The sequence below is a fragment of the Melospiza georgiana genome, chromosome 20 (assembly GCF_028018845.1).
Source record: "Melospiza georgiana isolate bMelGeo1 chromosome 20, bMelGeo1.pri, whole genome shotgun sequence".
NCBI lineage: Eukaryota > Metazoa > Chordata > Aves > Passeriformes > Passerellidae > Melospiza > Melospiza georgiana.
The window spans coordinates 2,279,857-2,304,512 of NC_080449.1; the positions used below are offsets into that span (position 1 = coordinate 2,279,857).

A 24,656-nucleotide genomic window follows, 5' to 3' on the forward strand; every position below is an offset into this window, starting at 1 on the left:
CTGGGAGGGTTCAAAACATGAGTCGATGTGGCACTTGGGGACATAGGTTAGTGGTGAACGTGGTACTGCTGGGTTGATATTTGACTTGATGATTTAAAATATAATTTCCAACCTTAATGGTTCTGTGATTCCCTGTTCCTGGATCCAGGTGGGCTTTTGGCAGGGCTGGTGGTGCCCTTGGTGTCAGCGTGGCAGATGCACAGTCGCTGTCACCAAGGGCTCCCCTGCCCCAAACCCTGCCTGTGCTGAGCTGGGGTGCCCAGCAAGGGGCAGAAATAGCCAAGGGCAGCTGGGCACAGCCCCTCAATGGGACAGAGCTCTGCTGGCATCAGGAAGGGACATGAGGGCTGATGGGCAGGGGCTGGAGGGGGAAGGAGGGCAGGCAGGACGCCTGGGGCTGTGTGTGGGTGTGTGGGTGTGTGTGTGGAGCAGGAGAGGCAGCCAAGGGGTCACTGCCTCTGAGCAGTGCACAGAGCCAAGCCCAGCCCTCAACCACAGAAGTTTTCTGGCAGAGCCCCCATGGCACTGCAGCACTGCTGTCCCTGTGGCAGCTGAGCCAGGCCAGCGCTGTGTGTTGGGTGGCAGAAGGACAGCCTGGGACAGCCCCAGCCCTGCACGGCCCTGGAGGAGCACACTGAGCCTGCCAGGAGCCAGCTCTGCCCTGGCTGCCAGCACCCAGGGGCTGCACCCAGCACAGCCAGCACACCAGGGCACAGCTGGAATCCCACACAGCTGGATCCTGATCCACCCAGGACACACAGCCTTTGTTCCAATGGGTTTGACCAGAACCAATTTCCCTGGCACAGCCCGGTCCCAAACTGGCCCCACCGCCTGTGTTTGCCACTCATCTGGCAATGGGAAGGCAAAACCCTGCCATGGGGTGCCACCCCCTGCCTGGGCACCCATGGCACACCCAGCCCGTGGCAGGGCTGGGTCCCTCCTGGGTCAGGATGTGTGCCCAGGGGTGCCCTGCTCCCGGAGCTGCTTCCTCGCTCGCAGGCACCAGCGTCAGGAGCTGAGCCCTTCTGCAGTGACCCCGTGGGGATCTTCATTTCCAAAATGCCCAATTCACCTCTGAGCAGCGCTGGGAACGTGGCCCGAGGGCTGCGGGTGAGGCGGCGGCGCTGCCTGTCTGCGTGCCCGCTCCCGCCGGCAGTGGGAGCTGCTGCCCGCGGGAACGCTCCTGCCTGTCCTGCCTGCCCTGCCTGTCCTGCCTGTCCTGGCCCTCCTGCCCTGCCTCCAGGACGGGCTCTCGTCCCCCAGGATGGGCTCTCGTCCCCAAGGATCCTGAGCTCAGGACCTGTCCCCCTACCATGCTCCCTCTTCAGTCTGCAGCCCCTCCATGCCAAGGCTGGGACTCTGCTGCTGGAGCCTGGGCAGCTGTAGGGACAGTCTGGCATCTCCCTGGCATTGTCACCTCCCCTGGGTCCTGCACCTTGCAGGTGTCCCTGTGGGGTGCTGGGGTATCCCCAGCCTGACACTGAGCATTGGTAACAGAGCCCCCAGAGCCTGCAGCCCCACATGGAGGGCAGGGCAGGCCACAGTCACCCCCAGGCTCCACACCCCACGCGTGGGCACTGCCAGAGCCCCGGTGTCCCTGCAGCAGTGCCAGCCCTGCCACCCCACCGTGCCCCCGCTCCTGTCACAGCTGTGCCCACAGCCCGGAGCACCTGGGGATGCTGCAGTGCCAGGGGGTCTCTGCTGGCCGACGTCTGCCCGGATGTTCTTGGCCCTGAAGGGTGGCCCAGGACGTGGATGCTGCTGCCCAGGTCCAGACGACATCCAAGTTCTCTGCCCAGGGTGGACGCAGAGCTCCTTGGCCTCCCAGGGACGGTTCCTTCTGTCAGTGAAGCACAGGCTGATGGTTAATGACCATTCCTGGGCTTAGATTTCAGAGGTCGTTGTTACCCAGGTGCTTGTAACCCAATCTCCCGGGCTTGGCTTCCCTGCAGCAGATCCAATAGCAGCTGTCCCTGAAAGGTGAGCCCCTGCCCACTACCACGGCCACGGGCAGCCACAGGGACCTGGCTGGCAGCTCAGCCCCCCGATGCTCCCCACGGGACTGCCACAGCCCCCGGCACAGCACAGCCCTTCTGCCACCAACCCCGAGGCCCTGGGAGGCATCTCAGGACAGGTAGGGATGGGGGAACTGGGAGGAGGGGAGAGACGGGTACCCGTGTGCACCAACACACTTGAGGTCACCCGAGGAGAAGGAACAGAGTGTTGGTGGGCTCCAGGAGAAGTTTACAAACATTTTGGTGTGTACCAGACCCCACCTGAGATGAGGCTGGGTCCCCTCAGACCCCTCCCCACGAGCCTTGGTGCCACCCCCTGTGCCAGCACAGCCCGGGGCTGTGCCACTGCCCGGTCTCCAAGTGCTGCTCCCCAGCCCAGCCAGCCACCTCACTCCTGCTCCCCCCCTGCTCCCCCAGCCCCAGGCTGCGCCCTGAGCAGGCTGCTGAGATCCGGCCAGCCCCGTTCCCCGCAGAGCTCCCGGTGTGGCACTGGGCCACGCCATGGATGTAGTGGCAGTGCCACTGCAGTGGCAGCATCCCGCTCTGCCGGGCAGGGCTGGCAGGGCTGGCAGGGCTGGCAGGGCGCTGGGCGGGGATCCTGCTACTCCCACCTCCCCACGCGTGGGGGCACTCGGAGCTGGCATCCCACCGCTGTGCCCCTCCCCGGCCGTGCCCTGACGGCCGCTCTCCCCCTCCCCAGCATGTCGCAGGCCGGTGGCAGCCCCCGGGCGGAGGGCTCGGGGCCGAGTGTCGGGGCGCACTCGCGCACCCCCAGCCGGGGCAGCCAGCGCGTCGAGTGCATCATCTGCTACTCCTCCTACGACCTGGGCGTGCGGCTGCCGCGGCGCCTCTACTGCGGGCACACCTTCTGCCAGGCGTGCCTGAGGCGCCTGGACGCGGTCAGCAACGAGCAGCGCTGGATCCCGTGCCCGCAGTGCCGCCAGAACACGCCCACGCCGCGCGGAGGGGTCACCATGCTGGACCTGGACCTGGCCACCTTCCTGGCCGTCAAGGCTGACCGGGAGCAGCCGCGGGGCGCCGGCAGGAGCCCGGCCGCGCTGCCCGCCAAGGGCCCGGGCAAGGAGCCGCCGGTGACCCAGCAGCCGGCGGGGCTGTGCCAAGAGCCGGTGCCCCCGGCGCTGCTGCCCCGGCGCGGCTGCTGCCGGCTGTGCCTGTGCTGCGGGGTCACCGCCGCCTTCGAGAGCTGAGCCCTCAGCCCGGCCCGAGACTGCTTCTGGGACCCGCTGGGGACCGCAGGGCCGGGGCCCCACAAAGGGATTCAGCCTGCACAGGGCTGTCCTGCCCATCCTGTCCGGATCTGGGGTGCAGCAGTGGGGGATCAGGATGCTGCCACCCCTCATCCTGCCCGTCTGCCCTGCTGATGGCTCAGAAACCTGGTCCAGCCATCACAGACGTTCCCTGGCCCCGAGCACAGCCTGGCTCATGCTCTGTCCCCCCGAGCATGTGGCTCTGCAGCAAGGGCACCGCCTGGCAGGGGACAGGGGCACAGCAATGCCATGGGCTGTGTGCAGCACCCTGAGAGCTCCAGGTCTATTAAAGACCCTTTGCTCCTGCTGGGCTGCACATCCTGGTCCTGTTTGCTGGCAATCCTGGCCCGGGGCAAGCCCTGCCTGTGGGTGGGGGAGACGTGACCTGCCCTGCTGGGCTGCTGTGTTTGCTCTCCTGGCCAAATGCATGAAAAAATTTGGCATTGGGATCGTAGGACGGTTGAAGTTGAGGTTGACAGAGTTGTTAGGAAACCTCGGATGTTGCTCTGCTGTGGGCGGAGAGCTGAGCTCAAGAAGCTCCTGCTTGGCCTCGTGCTCTGTGGCTCATGCCAGGTTTGGCTTTTCCTGCCTGACCCTTTCCTCACACACACACACACAAACCCTGCTGCTGTTTTTCCAATTGTACCCTGCTGCCTGTATGGCTTTCCCTGCCTGACTCCACACCAGGGTGCAAGGACAAGAGCCCAGGCAGCTGGTCTGGGTTAACAGGGGCCCAACTGGAAGCACTGGGCTGCACAGGGTGATACTGAACAGCTCTTGGCCAGGGCTTGGTGTTGCCTGGGCAGCTCTTGCAGTTCTTCCTCAGGGCTCATTTTCTGCATCTGTTTTCCATGTGGTTTATGAGCTCTTGCAAAAGCCCAACACCAGGAACCCCCTCAGGGCTGAGCAGGGACCCCAGCCTGTGCCTTCCTGGGGCTGGCAGGGACCTTGTGCCTCCTGGGCAGTCCTGGTGCTTGGATATTCCCTGTGCTGGGGCAGGGCTGCAGCCAGAGGGTTCCATCAGCCGTGGTCAGCACCCAGCCTGCACAGAGCTCATGCACAATTCTGCCACTTGGTGTCACCTGCCATAAAACAGCCCCAGCTGAGACGTTCCCAGAAGAACAAACCCGGTGTGCCCCAGGGCAGATGGTGCAGAAGTTACATGTGAGTCCTGCCTTGAACCTTTAATTACCTGGGAGAGAAATTATGTGCAAGAAATGTGCGAGAAATTAAAGCCTTCAAGGAATGGATAAGAGCTATCACTGAGTGCTAATGCACGTCCTCCCCTATCTCCATTTCTCCCCAAAGACTCAGCAGTGGGTGCTGGGAGGAGTGTGGGCAGGGCCCACCCCAGCCCTCCCTGCAGAGGTGCCAGCAGCTCTGTGCTCAGCCCAGCACCTTCGGGTCCGCAGTGCTGGGTGACCAAACCCGTGGCTGTCTGTCCCACAGCCCATGTCCTGCTTCCCTGCCTCCCCCCAGCACCAGAGCCCCTCTGGGGGCTTGGGCCTTGCTTCCTTCCTCCGTGGATGTCCCCCTGCTCCCAGCCAGCCCCTGAAGGAGGGGATCATCCCTTCCATCTCTCTGGGAATGCTTTTGGCATGCTGGCTGCAGGGTCAGTGTCCTGTGCTGTGCCCTGGGGGCTCCTCCCCTGGCACAGGCACCCGAGCTGGCGGGGCAGAGCAGCTGCTGGGAGCCCAGAACCACAGGAGGGGCATCGTGGAGGGGGAGCAGGGCACTGGTGGGCGCTGCTCTGGCTGGGAACAGGGCCCTGGGCTCCTCCTGTGTGGTTCTGGGTCCCCATGCTCCAGGAAAGGGCAGTGCCAGGGCCCCCAGCACAGCCAGCAGGTGGAAAAGGGCAGAGGTGGCACTGCTGGGGTTCAGGACCCCACATGTCCCCAACGTGCCATGGCAGCGGGGTGCAGCCAGTGGATGGAGAACAGGAGTGACACCAGGCAAGCACGGGATGATGTCTGGCCATGTCCCTGGCAGGGACAGCTCTCCTGCCACGTGCCATCAGGGTGACAGCAAGGGGCTTCCAGAGGAGCTGAGTTTTCAGGCTTTTCAGCCTCCTGGGCTCTTTGTGCACAAAATCTGGAAATGACCTTGCTTTTAATAGTGGTTTGAGTTATTTTTTGCATGAATGTTGCACTTCTCACCTGATTCCAGATGGATGCAGAGAGTGGGCAATGAAAGTCCTGCAGAGGAAGAGCATTTTGGGACAGGACTCCCTCAAAATTCAGGTCTCCCTACAGCCTGTGGCTGCAGATGGGATGAGCTGGGGCTGCAGCTGCACATGGCACTGGGTTTGTGCCCTTGCCCTGGGGCTGGGCTGGGCTGGTGGATTCCTCTGAATTATTTCCAGATGGGGATTAATGCAGCAAAGCGAGTTTGCTGCAGGATAGATAAACAAACCAAAGCTCCTCGGGATGCTATTAATAAATCCTCTGCCTGCTGCTTCTGTCCCAGATTTGGGAACATCCTGGCCTTGTCCTGGGGTGCAACTGTGCTCTCCCTGCCTTGCTGCCCGTCCAGCCCCTTGGCCGTGGGGCAAAGGGACAGGGATTCCTCTGGGACCATGGCCACTGGGGTCCTGCTGGGTGTGAGTGGGGACAGTGTCCCTGCTCTGGGCACCCCTCTGGCTGTAAGTGGGATGGGGTGTTGCCATGTCCCGTGGTGGCCCAGTCCTCACTGAGCTCTGCCAGGGGCAGTGGCACTGGGAGGTGACAGCAGCCCAGCCTTCAGCAGCCAGGCTTTGGGTGACTTTGGGGCAGAGAGGGTGTAAACAGGGTGGAGGCAGACTTTGAGCCCTATGGAACTGGCACTGCCATGCCGGGGGGAGGGCAAACCAGTTTTGGGTGGCTGCAGCCTGGCAAGGTCACCTTTGCCATGCTTCTCACTGGGGGCTCCTGTGTCACCCTGCGTGTGCACACAGACTGTTCCCCTCCTGGGAAGGAGGAAGGTGCCCATGGGATGTAACCCCAGCCCTCCTCATGCTGGCAGGGCTGGTGGTCTCCTGTAGGACAGACAGGGCTTGGGCAAGGGCTGGGCTCAGCAGGGTGGGCCATGGTTCCCAACACAGCTCCACGCTGAGGGCCCCTGGGCGTGGTGGGACAGCACATAAGATGGGCTAAAACCTTCAAATGATATGATTCTGTCTCAGTTATGTTTTTTCCTGGTAACTCAGCCACTTATGTGTATGGGTCCTGGGCCCATACACGCCTCTGTACCTGGCTATTGAGGCAGCATGCCCGTGGGGGATGCCTCTGGGGAGAATGGAGGCTTAGAGATGGATCTGGATTTGCTGATTTCCAGCTCTCCAGCCGGCAGCACACACAAGCAGTTAATCCCAGGCCACGCAGAGCTGGCTGCTTACCTGGCTGGAGCCGTGCCTGGGGGAGGGAGGGACGTGGGCACGGTTCCACACCTTGCAGGGCAAGCATCATAGTAAAAATATTTGCTGAAAAAAGGGCAGCTCCACCCCGAGGAAAACCGGGTCCGGGAGCAGAGCCCCATGCAGGTCTGCAGCCGGGCGAGCAGGGGATGACTGCGAGCGGCAGCCGGGAGCCGAGCACAGCCCGGCCCCTCCAGCCAGCGCCGCCGGGCTCCGCCGAGGGCACCGGGCAGGCCCGGGGGGCTGAGCACGGCCCGGGGCTCTAGGGAGCCTGTCCGAGGGGGCAGCAAGCCCTCTGTGCCTCGGGGGCAGCCATGGGCTGCTGGAGGCTCCCCGGCCCCGTGCTGGGCCTGCTGCTGCTGCTGTGCCCGCCGGCCCCGGCCGCCTGCCCGGCCGCCTGCCGCTGCTCCCCGGCAGAGGCGGACTGCAGCGAGCGGGGCCTCCTCGAGGTGCCCTGGAGCCTCTCGGCCAACACCAGCACCCTGCGGCTGGCCCACAACTTCATCTCCGTGCTGGGACCCCGCTCCTTCCCCCCGCTGCCGGGGCTGCGCCTGCTCAGCCTGGCCCACAACCGCCTGGAGCTGATCCACCCTCAGGCGCTGCGGGGGCTCGGGGCGCTGCAGGCGCTGGACCTGAGCCACAACCACCTCAGCGTGCTCACCCCCGACACCTTCCGGCCCCTCACCGGCCTGGCCACGCTCGACCTGACCAACAACAGGCTGGGGCAGCTGGAGCCCGGGGTGCCGGCAGCCTTGCCCCAGCTCCAGGCGCTTCTCCTGCAGGACAACCCCTGGGTGTGCACCTGCAGCATCCTGCCCCTCTGGCGCTGGCTCCGCCGCAACAGGGACAAAGTGCGAGGTGAGTGCCCAGAACGCTGTGTCCCCAAGCCCCCCGCCCGCTCCATGCTGCCTGGTCACCCTGCCAGGGCTGAGGCAGACCCAGCACCCTGGCTGCCGCCTGGCTGGGGCTTGGGTTGTCAGTGCCCTTGGGGTGAGGTTCCCCGAAGCTGTCCTTAGGTCATGCCAGCTCCTGTGTCTGCTTGGGTGATACACTGCTGGGTCTCAGTTGGTGCCCACATTTTGGTTCTGGTCAGCAGCAGGGATTGCCTGCCAATGTCCCAGGGACAGGCACCCAGTGCTGGCCCCAGCAGTGGCACCAGTCCTGCACATGGCACCTGGGGGGGCGAGTGCAGCCCATGTGTCAGGGTGCACATCGCCGCTGGTCCATCCAGGATGCAATGCTTTCAGCCCCTTCCCCAAAGCCTTCATCAACCTGCTTCTGATCCTGCATTTCTTCCCCCACGAGCCCCATTGAAAGACAGCTCTGCCAGCAAAGTCTCTCCCACCGCTGCTGCCCCCTCCTGCTCGCTTCCAGCTCGGATGTGTGACTGCACTTGTTCTGGCTGGGACCTTCTGTGGCATTTCCAGGCTGGCTGCTCACTGCTCCCCTCATCTGTCTTCTGGGAGCCAGTCCCTCCCCTTTGCCTGCCCCTCCTGCCCAAACCCATCTTCCTATGCCCCCTCCAGCACTGTGCCCACCTCCCATCCCATCCCATCCCATCCCATCCCATCCCATCCCATCCCATCCCATCCCATCCCATCCCATCCCACACAGGTGACTCCTGAAGCTCACTGTTCCCCTTCTTTGCACCCTGACACGGGTGATGTTGGTGACGCTGGCCCCTGTCCTCCTGCCCTGGTGCCATCTGTCCCATGCAGACCTGCTATCCCCCTGTCCTTGGCCCCTGCCTTTCCCAGCTGCCCAGTGTGCCCTCCAGCACTGCTTCTCTCTCTCTTCCAGAGAAGAATTTGCTCCTCTGCAGAGTTCCAGAGCAGCTGAACAAGTATCCGATCATGGCCTTTGGGGACGAGTCCTTCAGGCAGTGCCAGGACACCTCCCTGTCCCCCGAGCACTACATCGCCTTCTTCACCATCGGGCCCTTCTCCTTCCTGGCCAGCATCTTCTTCTGCACCTTCCTGGGCTCCTTGGTCGTGTTCTACCACAGCCTGCGCCGGGAGTCCCACTGCTGGAGGACACCCCGTGTCTGCAGGGTGCACTGAGGGGCCCAGCAGGCCCTGCCCTGGCAGCCTGGGCTCCATCCCTGCCCCTCTCCAGCTGCCTGCACCCACCTGCTGCAGACTCGTCCCTGTGGAGCAGCCAGAGGAAGTTCTGTTCCTGGAGTCGCTCTGGGTTCTCTCAGAGTCCCCCAAGATGGTGCCAAGCTGCCTCTGCCAGGGGGGAGCAGCCTCCAGCTCAGCTCCCTGCAGGGGCATGGGCTGACCAAAAATGCTCTCAGTGTGGCCCCAGGGCCACCCTCAGATCTGCATATCCCCTTCCTGGGGGCATCCTTCTCCCCTTGTCCTGCCCCCTGTGCTGCCCAGTCCCCCAGTGTGCATTTAGGATGCCCCATGTGCCTCACTGTGCCTTTAGGTGCAGCCTGGGAGTCCCTGTGTGCATCCCAGGACACACCACTTTCTCTTGGTGCCTTTCAGGCCACCCCAGGAGTCACCATTTGCCTTTTGGTGCAGCCCAGGAGCCTCTGTGTGCCTTTCAGTTTGTTCCTTGGGCCTATTGGTGCCCCCTGCACCCTCTGACTGCCTTCAGTGACCCCAGCAGCCTCAGTGCTTTTTTTCTGTGCCCTCAGAACTCCACCTAAATGCCATGCTTGGCTTCCGTGTTCTGGCAGGCAGTGCTTTCCTTTTAGGGTACCCCAGAGCTGTCTGTGTGGCTTTTGGTGCACTGGAGATCTCTGGGTGGTTTGGAGCATTGCAAAGCCTCCGTGGGGCTGTCAGACCACCCCAGGCCTGTCAGTGTTCTGCCCAAGGACAGGGCTGGCTGCAAAAAGCTCCTTTTGATAGTTTTTTTCCATTGAGTCAGGAATGCTGGTGCTGAGATGGCTCAGCCAACAATCAAGGTCTAGGGTGAGGCTGAAGCTTAGGGTGAGGGCCAGGAAGAGCCTTGAGCTGCCAGGGCTGTGGTTGGGCAGAGCAGCTGCCAAAGGATGGGGAGGCTACAGTGGTTTCTCCCTCAATAGCTTTTCCCTAGGCTACAGCTCATCCCCAGCCAAGGTGTGGGGTTAGCTCAGGGTTGGGAGCAGGGACAAACAAGCCCTTTACAGGGGCCCTTTACAGCAGCCCTGGCTGCTGCCTCACCCTCATCACCCACAAATCAGGGCTGGGGCTGCCCCTGCCCTGCTCCCTCCTCTTTCCTGTGGAAATGCTGCTGGAAATGCTTAGTGAGCCTGCTGGGAAATGGCCTGGAAGAATCTGGAGCTGAGCTCCATGAGAAAGCCACAAGCTGAGGTGACAAAAACACCCTTCAAGGAGAAACAAGACCCCTTTTTGGCCTGACCTCTTACCCACTGCAAGATGATCACAGCCACAATGAGATGCTGTGACCACCAGCCTTGTCCACTCCATCTCCTGCCCTTGCAAGAGCTGGGACCTGCCAGGGCTGTGGCAGGAGTCAGAGCATCCTTCAGCAGGCTCCTGGCGAGGGTTCAGTGAATCACACATGAATAAACCAGGTGTCACCTCAGTAGTGGCTTGCTCCTGTTTTTATTTTTAACAGAGAAGCCAGCCCCATGTGCTGCCACATGGCCACATCCCTGCTGTGGGGCAGGGACTTGGCAGGGAGCTGCTGGAGGCAGTGCTGCTGCTCCAGTGCTGCCAGCCCTGCCCCAGGAGCAATCCCAGCTCTCCCAGACCCTCTCTAGAGAGGTTCAGAGGTTCAGGAAGGCCTGTGCTTCCCATTTGGAGGTGGGACCTTGTTTGTCATCCTGCACAGCCACCTGATCCCTGCTCCTTCCCTCAGACTGTCCTGAGGCTCAGCCCCCATGGAGGCTGGGCTGGAGGTCTCAGCACAAAGGGAAGATGCTGTGGGTGGGTGATGTTCCTCAGTTCAGCCCTGGGGAACCCTCCTATTTTGGAGATCTCTTCCTGTGGATGGGCTGGTGTGTGGGGACTTCCCCAATGCCCTCATCCCTGCAGTCCATCCCCTGTTCCCAAAGGCTGGCTCCCAGGAGAGGGAGCCCAGAGTGGCAGGGGACAGTTTTCCCCAGGATGGAGGTGGGACAGGGCCAGCTGCCGTGGTGCTGGTGTTTGGACAGCTCCATGCTGTCCCATCCCCTCGCTGCAGGGCCTGTGCACCACCCTGGCTGTGCAGGCTCTCTGGCACCTGGATATCCCAGGGTGGGGATGCCCTTTCCCTCCCAGTCTCCTCTATAGCCCCTGGCCTTTCTCCCTCCTGGTTTCTCCATCCCTTCCTGTCCCTCCACTGTTTGCAGACCCTGCCACAGGCTTGGGTGAGGCTCTGATTCACCACAGGGCTCCCTGCCAGCTTTGCCAGAGGTCAGAGACAGAAAGAGGCACACAGCTCTGGAATAAACCACTTCATGATCCAGTCTAGACTTTACTGAGCTCTTGCAAAAACTTGGTATTCATGTAACATTGACGTATAAAGTAGGATGGGTCCGATTTCTCAGCTGGAGCTAGATGAACATGATGGAGCCACAGCAGTCGGTGGGACGATGCTCACAGACCTCAGCTGCCATGTGAAATCCTGCCCGCGGGGGCAGCCTGGGGCCGGGGAGGGCAGTCCGTGGGCACCACGCTGCCCCTGGGTGTTCTGCTGGCAGGAGACGCCGCTCGCCCCGCTGCCCACGGGGAGGGTGCTCGGGGTGCCCATGCGGGCCCCAGGGGAGGACGGCGCGGGGAGGGACGGGGTCAGCCCGGCCCGTTCTGTTCCTTCTCCCGAACTGGGACCTGCTTTCCACCTTTCCTTGCGCTGGGGCTGCAGGGCAGCCGCGGGAGCTGCTGGCAAGCTGAACTGCAGGTGAGGGTGGCAGGGGAGCCGCCAGCGCTGGCCATGGTGCCCCGGCCGTGCAGACAGGCTGGGGGCCCGCAGCGAGCCGGGACCAGCCAGCAGCATCTCTCCTTGCATTGCTGGTGCTGAGGCAGTGTGGAGCTGGGGTAGAGGTCAGTGCAACCATCCAGAGCCATTTCCCGTGGAGAATTCCTGGCCAGGAGAGCTGCTGTGTGAGTGCTACATGCTGGCCGTGGCCAGGTCCTGGGGATGTTTCTGTGCAGGAGAGGTGGGAGCCGGGGTCTCGGCTGGCGGCACTCCGGGCTCCGGAGTACCGCGGTTAGCTCAGGGGCGAGGGCTGCAGGGAGGGAGCTCTCCTGCTCTGCCAGACCACGGACGGGAACCGAGTCACAGCCACGGGACGGTGGGGGAAAAGGGAGGAGTGTCCATCCCCTGCAAGGAGCAGAGCACACATCTTCCAGCCCCTGCAGCAGACAGAAGGGTCTCTGGGCACAGCAGGAACATGTGCCCAACCCGCCACACCGGGAGCTGGCTGCTCCGGCTGCGCAGGACTGTGGAGCCCTCCAGGTGGTGGGAGACGTGGAGCACACGTCTGAGGGGCTGTGTGTGCTCAGAAGGCTGCAGCCTGTGAGGTTAAGCACGGGTTTGTGGTCTGGCACCAGCTCTTCCCTGCTACCGTGGGAGAGCAGGCACCGTGTGCCTTCTGCAGTCCTTTCCCCTTGCACAGAGCCAGCCAGTGGCAATTCTGATCATTGTGGCACTGTTTGGAAGCAATTATCTCTGTACAGTGAAGTCCAAACCTTGTCCTGGTTCTGCCGTGCTTCCTGGGGCACGAGCATGGCAGCAGGCCTAGGAAGGGAGGGAGATATACAATGGAGTCACCGTGTATGGATGAAGGATGCTTTCCTCCCATCTCACCCAGAAGAACCCATCAGTGTCCCTTGAAAGGCAGTCCTGGCTGTGCCTTCCTACTGGGTTGGGCAAGGACTGATGGCCCTCGGGGAGAAGGTCACACCACAGTGCTGACTGAGGGGTCGGAGAGGTTGAGCTGGCCGGTGATGTCGGTGGGGTGATACTGCTGCAACACACAAATAGACAGACAAAGAGAAAGCAGTGTTAGGCAGTTCTGGCACTTGTCCCCGCTGCCACTTCTATCCCATGTGTCCCTACAGGATATCTCTCGGGGGTGAAGCAACGCCCTGAGAGCTGCTGCTGGCTGAGGTCCCCTTCCCAGTGCCATCCACGCTTGTGCAGAGGTCGTTGCAGACGCTCTCCAAGCACCCTGGAGCGGGGCAGAGGGGACACCCAGGAGCGCAGTGCAGCTTCTGCAGAGCGTGGCTGCCACGTCACCCACTGAGCCAGGCCCTCTCTGCTCTGGGAGGGCTACAAGACAAAGCCTGTGACTCATCAGCCCAGCCCACGCCTGAACCTGTGTTTGGAGGGTCTGGCTGGGTTTTGGCACCTCTCTGGTGCCAGATCAAGCTGTGCTTTGAGGCCAGGGCATTTCACCTCCTTGCTTGAATGACCCTGCTGTGACTATCCTTTCATGCAGGTGAGATGTGTGGTGTGGTTGGTTTGTGATAAAGTGTGGCGTTGATTTCTAATGTGAAAATACGGCCTGTGTTGGGGATGTGGTCTGGGTTTGGGGTTCTGAGCTCCTTGCAGATGGGGGGGCTTGTCATGGGAGAAGCCATGGGAGAGGCCATGGGAGAGCCCTCCCCTACTGCAGTCCCATCAGCAGGTGGGGGGCAGAGCAGAAATACCCATCAATGGGCAAGAAAAAACGTCCTTCCTCCCCAGGCAGGAATTTACAGCTGGGCAGTATTTCCTCCCTTCCTCCTTCCAAACTCCCTCTCCCAGCTCCACTCTCCAACCCTGACCTGGAAGCTCTGTCCAGCCCTGCTGTAGGCTGGAGCATCCTGTGCTGCTCTCTGGGGTCCTAATCCGGTGCCAGGGCAGGAAAGGGTCTCTGTGGGTCTCACGTACTGCAGCACAGATCCTCTCCAGTGACATTTTCCCAGCCCTTGCACCACCCTGCCCAGGAGGGCTGATGTTTTGAGGGGCTCCAAGGGGGCTCCTCGGTGACGGATTTCACCTGCCCTGCTTTGGTCGATGGTGGCCGTGGCCTTCGCGGCGCTGCCGGCAGCTCTGGCACTGTGGCTACCCTGTGTGCTGCACACCCTGCCTCCTGCCACCCCTGAGCCTTGCATGGGCTCCGTGGGGCTGCCCTGCCCTGCCCAGCCCGGATTTGTGCTTCCCGGGACCCCTCGGTGGCAGCAGCTGGGGCAGGGCCGGGAGCCAGCGCGCTCCCGTCTCTCCGGTGCCGAGCGGGGACACGCTGACACCCGGGGAGCCCCTCAGGGGATCACACAGGGAGCCCCTCAGGGGATCACCTGGCACCTCTCAGGGGATCACCTGCCACCTCTCAGGGGATCACCTAGCACCTTTCAGGGGATCACACAGGGAGCCCCTCAGAGGATCACCTGGCACCTCTCAGGGGATCACACAGGGAGCCCCTCAGGGGATCACCTGGCACCTCTCAGGGGATCACCTGGCACCTCTCAGGGGATCACACAGGGAGCCTCTCAGGGGATCACCTGGCACCTCTCAGGGGATCACCTGCCACCTCTCAGGGGATCCCCCTGCCACTTATGGCGCTGGCTAAGATTCCAATGGAGCCTCTGGGAATTCCTGGCCATGGCCTTGCCTTGCTTGGCCATTGCCTGTTGGCACAGAGAGCGGCCGGGGCTGTCCTGGTGTTACTCTGCTGCCCTGGAGGGAGCTTTTTGTGGCTATTCAGCAGCCCACCAAAAAACACCCCTCTCTCCCAAAATCGGGTGCAGCCACCCCTTCCTCATGAAAAATTTGGATTCCAGCTAAATGCAGTGTTTCCATGGCAGAGCTGCTGGGAGGTGTGTGCTTTGTGGGATGGGGCTTGACTCCAGCAGGGAGGAGAGGTGACTGGGAAAGGGGAGAGGCTGTGACTCACTGGTGGAGGAGAAGGAGGAACTGGAGATACAAAAATGAATGGGTAGAAGAAAGGTCCTTTGTTAAACATCCTGATGTGAGGGGGGGTGGAAGAAGTGGAGCGTGCCTGTGTGAATGCGTGTGCCTCGGTGCATGTGTACATGTGGCTGCTGTGGTGGTGTAGCAGGGCAGGCTGGGGCCTTCTGGCCTCTCTGCACAGCTCTGGGGGTGGGAAACGCTAAAACAACCAAGCGAAATGGGCAATCTGGCCAGAAAAATTAAAATACAAGAGCATGGCTTTTGATTTGAAAGCATATCTCCTCCAATCACAGAGTTATCACAGGGTAACATTCTCATTTACTTTTTTTTTTTGTGTGTAAAGTTCATGCATGCAATTTTTAATAATAAAAATTAAAATGAAAATAAAAAAGGAAAAGAAAAAAAAAGCAAGAAAACGGTCATATCAAAACTATGTTAAAGTAGGACTAATGCTAGAAGCACATATCAGTAATTTAAGATAAATTATGTTACAGGGACGGTGCAATAATCCCCAAACCAAACATTATAAAGCCAAGAAATTAATCAATATTAACCGTAGAAGAGACTCAAACATGTTAAGGTATGGAAGTGAAGTGAAGGCACCAAAAACTTTAAATGACAACCAGGAAGAAAATATAGACAAGAACTTAATGTCTTTAAAAATGACTTCAACCTAACTGGGCTCATATGGTAGTCCCTGGCTGGTGGAAGATTTTCTGGAAGAATTTTAGTTTGTTGTTGTGGTTTTTTTTCCATTAAAAATTAGGATTCCAGCTAAATGCGATCTTGCTGTAGAAAATATCAACTTCCCTTTAGGAAAAAAAAAAAAAAAAGAAAAAGTCTTTGACCTACTTTTGGTTCTTTTGGGCCAAAAACTAGGCTCTTTGTCAGCCAAGAAGTGTTTGGCTTTGGGACAGCTGATCCTTCACTGAAAAGGTGACCTTTTGCAGGAAGCCCCTCGGTTGCCGCCCAGCCCCGGCACCGTGCCCAGCGCGGGGCGGCGCCGCGGGCCGTGTGCCACTGCTGTGTCACGGGGCTGGGGCTGGCAGTGTGGCTCTGCGGGGGCTAAGGGACCTGTGCACCTCGATCGTGTCTGTACGCAATGTGCCGGCTCGGAGGTGTCTGTGTGGTTTATGCGTCTCACATGGCGTCTGTGGGGTTGCAGTATCGTGGGTGGCTGCGATGGATGGACACGTCAGCTCTGCCAGTGCTACTCGAGTTGCAGGAGCTGCCTATGGGGAACACATGCATCTCCTCCTGGGGCGGTGGGGATGATGTGCCGCGGAGAGGCTGTGCAGCTCGGGTGATGGTGGGCGCTAGGACGTTCAGAGTGGGGTGGAAGCTTCCCAGGGCTGTCTTGGCTCCATGGTGCCAGCCTGTCTCTCTGGCACTCCTGAGGGACCATTCTGCAGGGCTGCAGAGCAGAATCCATTTTTAAAACTCCCGACAACGGAAAGGAAAGAAGCAAGGCCGCCAGGTCTGCGTCTTTCGCTCGCTAGCCAGGGGAGCCCGTGGGGCTGGGGTCAGCCTGGCCTTCCAGCCCCAAGGGCTCTCCAGCCTTGCCCATCTAAGACCTGGTGTGGGCCCGCAGCTCTGCTGAGCATCATGAAAGAGAGCACCTCGCTGCTTTCTCGTCTTTACAAGGACCCCAGGCAACGTGCCCCAGCATGCTACGGACTCATGGGGCCTTCCAGCAGGAGGGCGTTGGGGTCTCTGAGCCAGGGCTGCTGCATGGAAGTGGAGGTCACCGAGCACAGGCTGTGACATGAGCTGGTGGCAGCACCCCGCTCCCGCTGGCTGCTGACCCTGCAGAGCAACCAGCAGGTCTGCCCAACATCACCACAAAGCTCTCTCCACCACGGACCTCCTGCCATAGCTGCTAGCCTCCAAGTTGGCCATGTTGGCTTGGATGTTCACCCCATTGGCCTGTTCTTGACCCAGCTAGCCCAGTTCCCTGGGGAACGCGTCCTGGGAGCCTGGACATGGCACCCCGTGGCAGGCAGAGCATTGTGACAGGCTTCAGAGCACTGGGGAGTAATTGACTGTGCAGCTGCCCCCAAAGTGGGGACCATCTTCTGGGATGAGTGGGGTCATCTTCCTCCACAGTTTGCCCATGAACAATGTAGCAAGAAGAGCATGACTGGGACCCAAATATGGAGAGCTCTGTGTTGTGCAGGACCCCAAGGAAGGGGAGAGAACAGCTCCATTGCCCATCCATGGGACCTGTGGTGCAGGTGGGCACTGGGCCTGCTCAGCTCAGGGCGTTGGGGGCACAGAGGGCTGTGGGCTGGTTGGTGTAGGATGGATGCCACACTATGGAGCAGGATCAGGACCAGGATGATACCCTGAAGAAGGAGCAACGTTGGGGTTACCAGGGGTGCCACACACCAGCTGCCCCATTTTTCCTGGGTTCTCCCCCTCTCCTCTGCTCACCGGTGGCACTGGTTCCCCCAGGTGCCCAGGGCACTATCATGTTGCTGCTCTCCCAGGGCAGGAATCCTTGGTTTCCTAATTGTGGAGTAGTTCAAACACATCAGAACACGGGGGTCTACTCAGCACATGCAGATCTTTCTGCCAATTTTTCTCCTCTCTATTTTCTCTGCATTCTACTTGTCCCTCCTCCTCCTCCTTCTCCTCCTCCTTCTCCTCCTTCTCCTCACTCTTGCACCACCCCCTGCACCTCCCACCCCGTCTCTGTCTCCTCTGCCCCGGTCATGGCTCAGGCCACAAAGACACACCCTGTGACCTCCCTGCAGAGCTGCTCGGGGGTGCAGCAGTGGGGAGAGGGGACCCCAGACATGGGGGCGTTACTGGGACAAGGTGCCACCCAGGGAGCACAGAAGCAGCACAGGACATGACAAGGATACCCATCTTCCCTGGGGGTACAGATGATGAGTGGGAAGAGTGTGGGTGTTTCCCCCATGACTTCCAGGCTTCGAGGTGACAGTGAGAGGAGCACTTTGTGTGAGATGGTGGCAGTCGAGCCCGGCCGAGGGCTCAGCTGTCCCCAGGGCCGCATTCCAGGGGTGCTCCAGGAGCTTCTTGGTATGGAGCCTGCGCTGGTGCCAAGGGCAGCCTCCTCCATTTCTCATACACAGCCGTGGCCCCGAGACCCCCTGCGATACCACATGCTGTCCCCGAGGCGCCCAAGCCTGCGGCTGGGGACGGGCACCCCACCACGGGGGCCACATCTCCCACGCTGCCACCGTCCCCCGTCCCCGCTGCGCCTCGGGCAGCCTGGCAGGGACCTGCTCTGGGCAAGCCGGGTACAAAGGCGCCGGTCGCCCCGGGGACGGGGTCTTGGCAAGCCCGGCGCGCCAGGAGGTCGGGCAGCAAAACGCAGCGGGCGCTGCCACACGAGACAACAGAGTAGCCACAGTGCAGAGTGTCATACAACAGACGGCGACATGCAGAGGGACACGGCTCAGTCCGACAGACCAACAGCCCAACCTGACGCTGAAGTGTCTGAAGCTCCAGCACGAGCAGACACATTTGCACATTTGGAAACAGCTGGCTTTAGAGGCAGCAATTTGGAAATTTTCTCTGGTTATGTGAGAGCAGCGGAAAACACAAGTTTGAACCAAGGCTGGGTCTTTAACAACCTCCTCTTTGGAGCCTTTTCATCTCTTTTCTAGAGCTGCATTACTGCTGATGATAACCAGAGACAGCTGTCACTCCTGTGCGAGGACTATTCCGAATGCTAATTGTCACAAACAAAAATCACATGTAGAGAGTGTGACACGCATGGCTCTTGGTGAGGTGACACGGTGCCCAAATTAAATCGGGGTGATTGTTTTTAGGCATACAATGACAAACAGGTACAGGAACACTTAGGAACAGAAAAAAAAAAAAAGAAAAAAAAAAGAAAAAATGTCATCAGTTTCAAGAGGTCAGCACCGGTAAGGTGAGCGAAGCACAGAGAGGAACATCAGAAATCATCCAGGCAAAAAGAAAACAAAAAAACAAAACAAAAACTCGGTTGCATCTCCCAACTCATCACAGGACTCCAAGCCACCTCCTGCCTGCCCTCCAGGATCCCAGCATCCTTTCAGGTACACGGGATGACTGACTCACTGACTGACTGACTGACTGGTGACGAACATGAGCTATGCATGTACACTGGCAGCTTCGGGATGGGTGTGTGGCAGTCGATGGGATGGCAGAAGAGAGAAAGAGAGAGAAAGAGAGAGGGCAGAATTGTTCTTCTTCCTCTTACCGTATCCTTGGAGGACCTACGTCTCTTGAAGCTGGAGGCCAGGGTGGAGGTGATGGACCTAAAAGTGGCTTTCTTTTTAGGGTCAGGTTCTGCTCTACCACTTTTTCTATCCTAAAATGAATATGTATAAGTAATTAGATCTCTAGTGTGTTGTTGGAAACTCTAAATCTATTTGAATACTGCCCCGTGTCATGGCCTTCATTTAGGTGAGAAAGCTACTGGAGGTGTTCTGCCACTCCCAGTCCTCCAAGGGCCTCCTTGAGCCAGGGCTACGGCACAGCCACCACACTGCTACAGCTACGGGGGGCCGGCCTCGCGTCTGGAGCGCTGGGAACCCCTCTGGGAGGCAGCCCTGCTCTCCTGGTGTCTGCAGCCAGGCTGGCACAGCTGACCTCGCTTCCTGGGGATGCTCTGCCTGGCGCCCTGCCCCTCGCTTCCACCGCTAGCCTGGCTGGACCGAGACGTGAGATGCTGCACCTACCACTAAAAAAAAAAAGTGCTCAGGGCCTTTTCTGAGGCTGAATCCTAGTGCCACAAGAGAGAGAGAGGACTGCATTGAAAGAGAAGTCATTGTATGAATATTCTGTAAAAAAAATGTGTTCAAAAATTCAAATGATGCAGTTGTGCAAAGCCGAACGTGGTTGTTGGTGGTGGTTTGGTTTGTTTTCCAAAGTAAAACAGGCTAAAAAACAAAAAGGAAACTGGAAGAAAAAGAAAAGTAAAAAAAAATACAAAGGAAAAGAAAGGGAGGAAGCAAAGCGTTAGTGCCATGATGTCGTCGGGTCGGGATGAACTCAAAGAGAAACAGAACTGAAAAATGTAGGCGTTGGAGTTAGCGAGTCGGACCTGGTTGGCGCAGGCTGGGAGCACCAGCCGCCATGGTGCGGGGGCCGCGGGCCGGGGGGCCCGGCCGCGCTCGGCGCCGGGCGCTGGCAACGAGTCCTCCCCAATTGCTTTGGTGCCAATGAGTGTGACCTTGCCGACGGGGGACGGAGTGACCAGGTCTGGCTCTGCTACCGCACGGGGGTAACCAAAATGTATCCCGCTGGTGCGTAGAGCATGCTCGGGGATACATTTGCTCCTCCTTCTCAGTTCTCTCTTTTGCGGACATGCACAAACGGAAAGGAAAGCAAGATGAATGGAATGAAATGTCTTTTTCTTCCATGGCATCTCAGGAAATAGCCATGGCAAAACTGTGATCCCAAAAACCATTATTTTTGTTTGTTTGTTTTAACAAATAAATCTTTCCACTTGCCTACCTTCTAGCAATGTACCAGATACTAGTGCTCTGACGTTTCCTCCTGTGGAAAAGTCTTACAATGTCAAACGGCTCTTTACCATGAGGCTGTTTACCCCCACAGGGCAGCATGCTTTGCTCACAGTCCCACAGACTCTGCCCAAGGACCCAGTGCAGTATTTTCTAGAAGGTTGGCAAGTGAAAAATGGCAGTGCGACTAGTGTGCTCTGTCCCAGCAGCCTTAACCCCCTCGGTGCTGCTGCTTTTTGGAAGCAAAGGAAAAAAAAGGAAAAAAAGGAGAAAAAAAATTGAGAAATGGCTTTTCCGAGACTCTTTCCGGTGAACTGAACCCAGCGAGCTCTCAGGATGCAGCAGCCCGGCCTCGTGCTCCCCTTGCTGCTCCCCCCGCAGCCCCAGCCAGCGCTGCTCCCCGGGGCCCCGCCGGGCTCCTCGGGCTCCCCGAGCCTCCTCCTCTCTCTTTGCCTGGCTGGCTCTGCTGTGAGCAGCAGTGTCCTTTAGCCACCTAAAGGAGCTCTCGCTCTGGGAACGCTGCTGCGCTTCCCCAAGGGAAAAACCAGCCCAGGCAACTCAGACAGAGCCTCCAGCTGCCCTACACTGGGGTCAGGGGCACGGTGGGGCTCAGCCCCAAAAGCAGCAGGGGAAGGGAAATGTGAGGCTGGTGGCCCACAGATGTGCCCACGGCTCAGTGTCACTGCCAGGCACCTCCGACCCTCCTGAGCTTCCCTGCCTGAGCGGCACAGAGATGTTCCAGCAGCAGGAGAAGCCTGGGAGAGCAACAGCCCCATTAAAGGAGACCAAGGGAGGCTTGGCACTGACAGGGACCGGCACTGCTGGCTCCTGTGTGGGGAGATGTCCTTGTCTCCAAAGGACAAGAGCACGCACCACCTCTTTTTGGAGTTGGTCCTGGGTATGGCAAGGGCTACCACGCTGCTGCAGAGCAGGCAGGGAAGGGGAGGTGATGGAAACTATCCCTGGAGCATTCCTCCACCTGAGCACTGGGCAGGGACGGTCAGTGGCAGCAGGCTGACCTTCCCATCTGCTGCTGAGCGCGGCTGGAGCCGGGCTGCAGGGCAGAACCTGCAAGGAGCCGTGCTGGCACTGCCTGCTCAGCCAGGGCAAGGTGTGCCTCTGGCACATGGTCCCCAGCAGAGCAAAGTCCCCATCCCGAGCTCCACTGGGGGTGTCTGGGCCAGGCCTCTGCCCTGTTGGAGCTTTGCTGGGAGAGACGGCATCGGGCAGGGGCAGCTCCCGGGGAAAAGGAATGGACACAGGGACACTACCCTACAGCTTAACAGGCACCGATTAACCCAGCTGGAGCTACGGGGGTGGGGTGGGGGACAGAGGGCCCCATGCTAATCCACAGCTCTGCATTCACTGATTTGGTGAAGGAATGGAAAACGCACCTGGTGGAGATTTGCTCTAAAAACGGTTTGTCCTACCTGCAGGTTTTTCCTCCACACATTAACGGCCGCAAACGCCAGCTGCATCTGCTTCCTCCGCGCGTCCTTATGCCTTTTGTAAGCTATCTCTATGAATATTAAAAATATCCCGGCAACAATACCTCCAGCCACCAGCATAAACACACCTGAAATAAGCAGGAAAGTTACAGGCGGCAGTGGAATTGCAACACCATCCCTCAATTCTTCTGCATCGTGCTCAGCAATGGGAGCATCTGCCACCCCCGGGTCCCCCCGCCATTCCCCCAGTCCTGGAGGGCCGGGAGGGGAACACAGCCTGGGCACTGAGGGGTGCCAGTGCCAGCTCTGGGGGACACTGAGCTGCAGCACTGCTGGGGACAGGCACGGCAAGCCCCAGGGCACTCCCCATCCCCAGGACCGTGGGGCCATTTGCACCAGAACCCAGCCCTGGTGCTCATCGGGAAGCACAGCCATGCACAGAGCTCTGTGCTGTCCTTGGGTGCCTGCAACCCTTGGGGCTGACATTTCTGGAGTGGTGTCTGAGGAGATGGAGCAAAATACCCCTTTTCTCCATTGTCTGTAACTGGCCAGCAGTGCTGGTGCAGACAGGGTCCCATCCCTCATCCCTCATCCCTCATCCCTGCATTGTCTGGCTGTAGGACCAGCAGCACCACCTCAGTGCCAAGGGAGAGCCTGTCTCAGGGTTCTCAGAGTCTTTACAAGATGAAAACCCTTCTCTATCAATTGTCCTTGTTCTGGCCCTGCCCAGGGCTCCTCAGGACTTGGGGGCTGCCCCTGGCCTCCAGCCCCTCCTGCAGCAGGGCTCTCACTTGCCTTTCCCGAGGTGCTGTTCTCCTCTCTGCAGTGGTGCCAGCCCTGATGGCACTGTGACAGCCACAGTTGGGCCAGGGCACAGGGAGGGGAGCCATGCTCACACCACAGCCCCACTGCCAAGAAGGGCACCCAGGGAAGGTGGGGGAAGGTTTGTGGAACTGCTCTGAGCAAGGTGGGAACAGAGCCCACCTCAGCAGCCTCCCAGCCCTAGGAAAGCACAAATCCAGAAGGAGCAGAGATTTGGCCTGAGAGGAGAGCCCCGGGGAGGATGTCTTGAGCAAAAGCAGGCTACCCAGGGAAGGGGGAGAAAGAGGTTTGCAGAACAAACCTGCCATATTTTCAAAGGTGAGTGTTGCTGGGGCATTGCTACGGGAATCACACTCTTGATACCTCACCCAAGTCTTGTCCAAATCCTCCATGAAGCCGTTCTCATGAGACCTGCAAGCACAAGGAGACAGGACAGGGCAGTCACTGGGGACCAGCCACAGGGCACACACTCTGTGCCTTGTGCCCTCCATCCCAGGGCTCTGGGCTTGCCTGCACCTCCTAGCACAGGAAGCAGGGATGTGCTGTGTGTGTGTGTGTGCACCTTGGCACAGGAGTGTGTGGGCTGTGTGCAGGGGTTGCCAGCACTGCGTGGGCACTGCGTGGGCACCCAGAGCTCCCCACTGCCCCTGCAGCAGCTCCGGGCCAGTGCCTGCTGCCAAAAGGGCCACGTGTAAGCCATGGGGAAGGTGTGCTCCCAGGGAAGGATGGAGCTGTCAGTGCTCCAAGAGCTCTTGGAGAAGACTGCAGGGAGTGGACATGAACCACATCTACCAGTTCCCTCCTGCAGGGTTCCTCTGCCTGCCAGGGACACTTGGGGCCCAGGCAATGATGGACCCCAGTCCTTTCTGGTGACCCCCAGCAGCTCTAGGCCAGGGCACTGCTGCCTGGCAGCTCCCTGCAGTGCACACTGAGGGCTGGCACACCCCAAGCTCGGTGTCACAGCTCAGTGTCACAGTCATGTCCTCACAGTACCTGCCTGAACAGCTCGTGGGGATGGAGTGGGCACAGAGCACACATCCCACCACAGGCTCCCTGCACTTTCCTCCCTGTTGTTCCTGGTACACCCCCACCACCTTCCTGGGCCATCTGTAGCCCTGGGCTTCCCTACCCTCTCCCAGGAGGATACTGAGGACCCCTGTGGCCTCTTCAGGCTTCTCACGTGCTGGTCCCAAGTCCCATCTGTCCTGCTGCCACCCTCACCACGTTAAGATGATCCCACAGACAGGGTCCATGGCTCCCTGGGTCTGGCCCATCTTCCACATCCTGACCATTCTCCCTCAGGCCTTTCAGTTCTGCATCTTGGGCAGGACCCTCGTGGCTCTGACTCTGTCTCTCCTAAAATGAATCTCCCAGCACTCCCTCCTTTCACTTGCTCCTTCCCTGCTGCCTGTTTCTCCACGTGACATTTCTCTGTCTGCAATGAGTGTGGCTTTGCCAAAGCCACACAAGGAAATCCCTTTTCACCCATAACATCAGGCTGACTGTGACACCCCTCACTGCAGGTCAGTGCTGCTGTAAAAGCCTTGGACTCAGACGTACCCCTGTGTAACAGGAGTAGCCAGAGGTGAAAGAAAAGAGCCCTGCATGACCAGGGCAGGGCAGTGCTGTGGGACAGGCTGACCCTGAGGGAGGAGCGGGGTGATGGCAGCACCCACACCCTGCTCATACAGACAGTGCTGGACAGGCTGCTCACACAGCCCTGCTGCTCTCTGCCCGCATTGCCTGCAGCCCTGGCTGGCCCTGACCCTTCTCTCTGCCCTGCTCTGCCCCCTCCAGCTCCCTGCTCTTCCCCAGCCCTGCCAGCCGGGGCTGTGGGTGCCCAGCCCAGCCTCACAGTGTCCCTCTGTCAGGATGGAAGGGCAGCCCCCCCGGCCCTGTCCCTGCAGAGCTCTGGGGGGAAGCTGGCACTGCCTGGCACGGACAGCAGGGAGGCAAGAGCCGTGTACAGACTTGAGGATGGCCAGGGAGACGTTCTGCTTCCAGGGGCTGTCCTTGCGCATGCCGATCCCGAAGCCGGAGCGGAAGAAGAGCTCCCCCGTGGTCACCAGGTCACACTTCTGGGAGGCCTCGAACTCCAGCACCGCCGAGTCCCAGATGAAGGCGTGGAGCTTGCTGGACACACAGGGGGATGCACGGGTCAGGCTGGGCAGCCCAGCTGGTCTGCAGCGAGGGTGCTCGCAGCCCGAACTGAAACACTGAAGCCACCCAGCCTTGCACTGAAGGAAGAAAAGAGGCCAGAAAGGGAGGCCATGGCCAGGGCTCCCACTGTGCCACCCCCACGCAGAGCTTGTGCTGCCCACCGAGCCCTGGGACGCACTAGGACTGGGAGGGGCCGTCAAGGCACGCTTTGGCCACAGCTCCCCAGCTTTGCCCTGCTT

General features: G+C 59.8%; 3 protein-coding genes across 19 annotated transcripts in view; 2 read left to right on the forward strand and 1 right to left on the reverse strand.

The window, feature by feature from the left end:
• The first annotated feature begins 2,716 nt into the window (after window positions 1-2,716).
• RNF224 (ring finger protein 224) lies at window positions 2,717-3,223 on the forward strand. Its single transcript, XM_058038484.1, has one exon. The coding sequence runs from the start codon at window positions 2,717-2,719 to the stop codon at window positions 3,221-3,223; it is 507 nt and encodes a 168-aa protein (XP_057894467.1).
• A 3,571-nt stretch (window positions 3,224-6,794) lies between these two features.
• LRRC26 (leucine rich repeat containing 26) lies at window positions 6,795-8,734 on the forward strand. Its single transcript, XM_058038485.1, is given in 5 exon segments — window positions 6,795-6,816; window positions 6,819-6,913; window positions 6,915-6,975; window positions 6,978-7,532; window positions 8,475-8,734. Coding segments are annotated over 5 exon segments (993 nt in total).
• A 2,317-nt stretch (window positions 8,735-11,051) lies between these two features.
• GRIN1 (glutamate ionotropic receptor NMDA type subunit 1) overlaps window positions 11,052-24,656 on the reverse strand; it is a 41,082-nt gene continuing 27,477 nt past the window's right edge. For 2 of the 17 annotated variants that reach the window (XM_058038191.1, XM_058038187.1), the window contains 5 exons: window positions 24,229-24,390; window positions 22,559-22,668; window positions 21,418-21,563; window positions 18,721-18,831; window positions 11,052-12,576 (listed from right to left, as the gene is read on the reverse strand). In XM_058038191.1, the coding sequence (XP_057894174.1) occupies window positions 12,508-12,576; window positions 18,721-18,831; window positions 21,418-21,563; window positions 22,559-22,668; window positions 24,229-24,390 (598 nt within the window). In that variant the 3' untranslated portion in view covers window positions 11,052-12,507. Of the gene's footprint in view, window positions 12,577-14,743; window positions 15,919-15,988; window positions 17,013-18,720; window positions 18,832-18,852; window positions 19,168-19,566; window positions 19,819-19,979; window positions 20,022-21,417; window positions 21,564-22,558; window positions 22,669-24,228; window positions 24,391-24,656 lie in introns of those variants that run through there. The other 15 variants (XM_058038184.1, XM_058038181.1, XM_058038186.1 and 12 more) reach the window with 12 other exon arrangements.

What these genes read in the sequence shown, in the direction of transcription:
- RNF224 (XM_058038484.1), top strand. Translation starts at nt 2,717, where the DNA reads ATGTCGCAGGCCGGTGGCAGCCCCCGGGCGGAGGGCTCGGGGCCGAGT.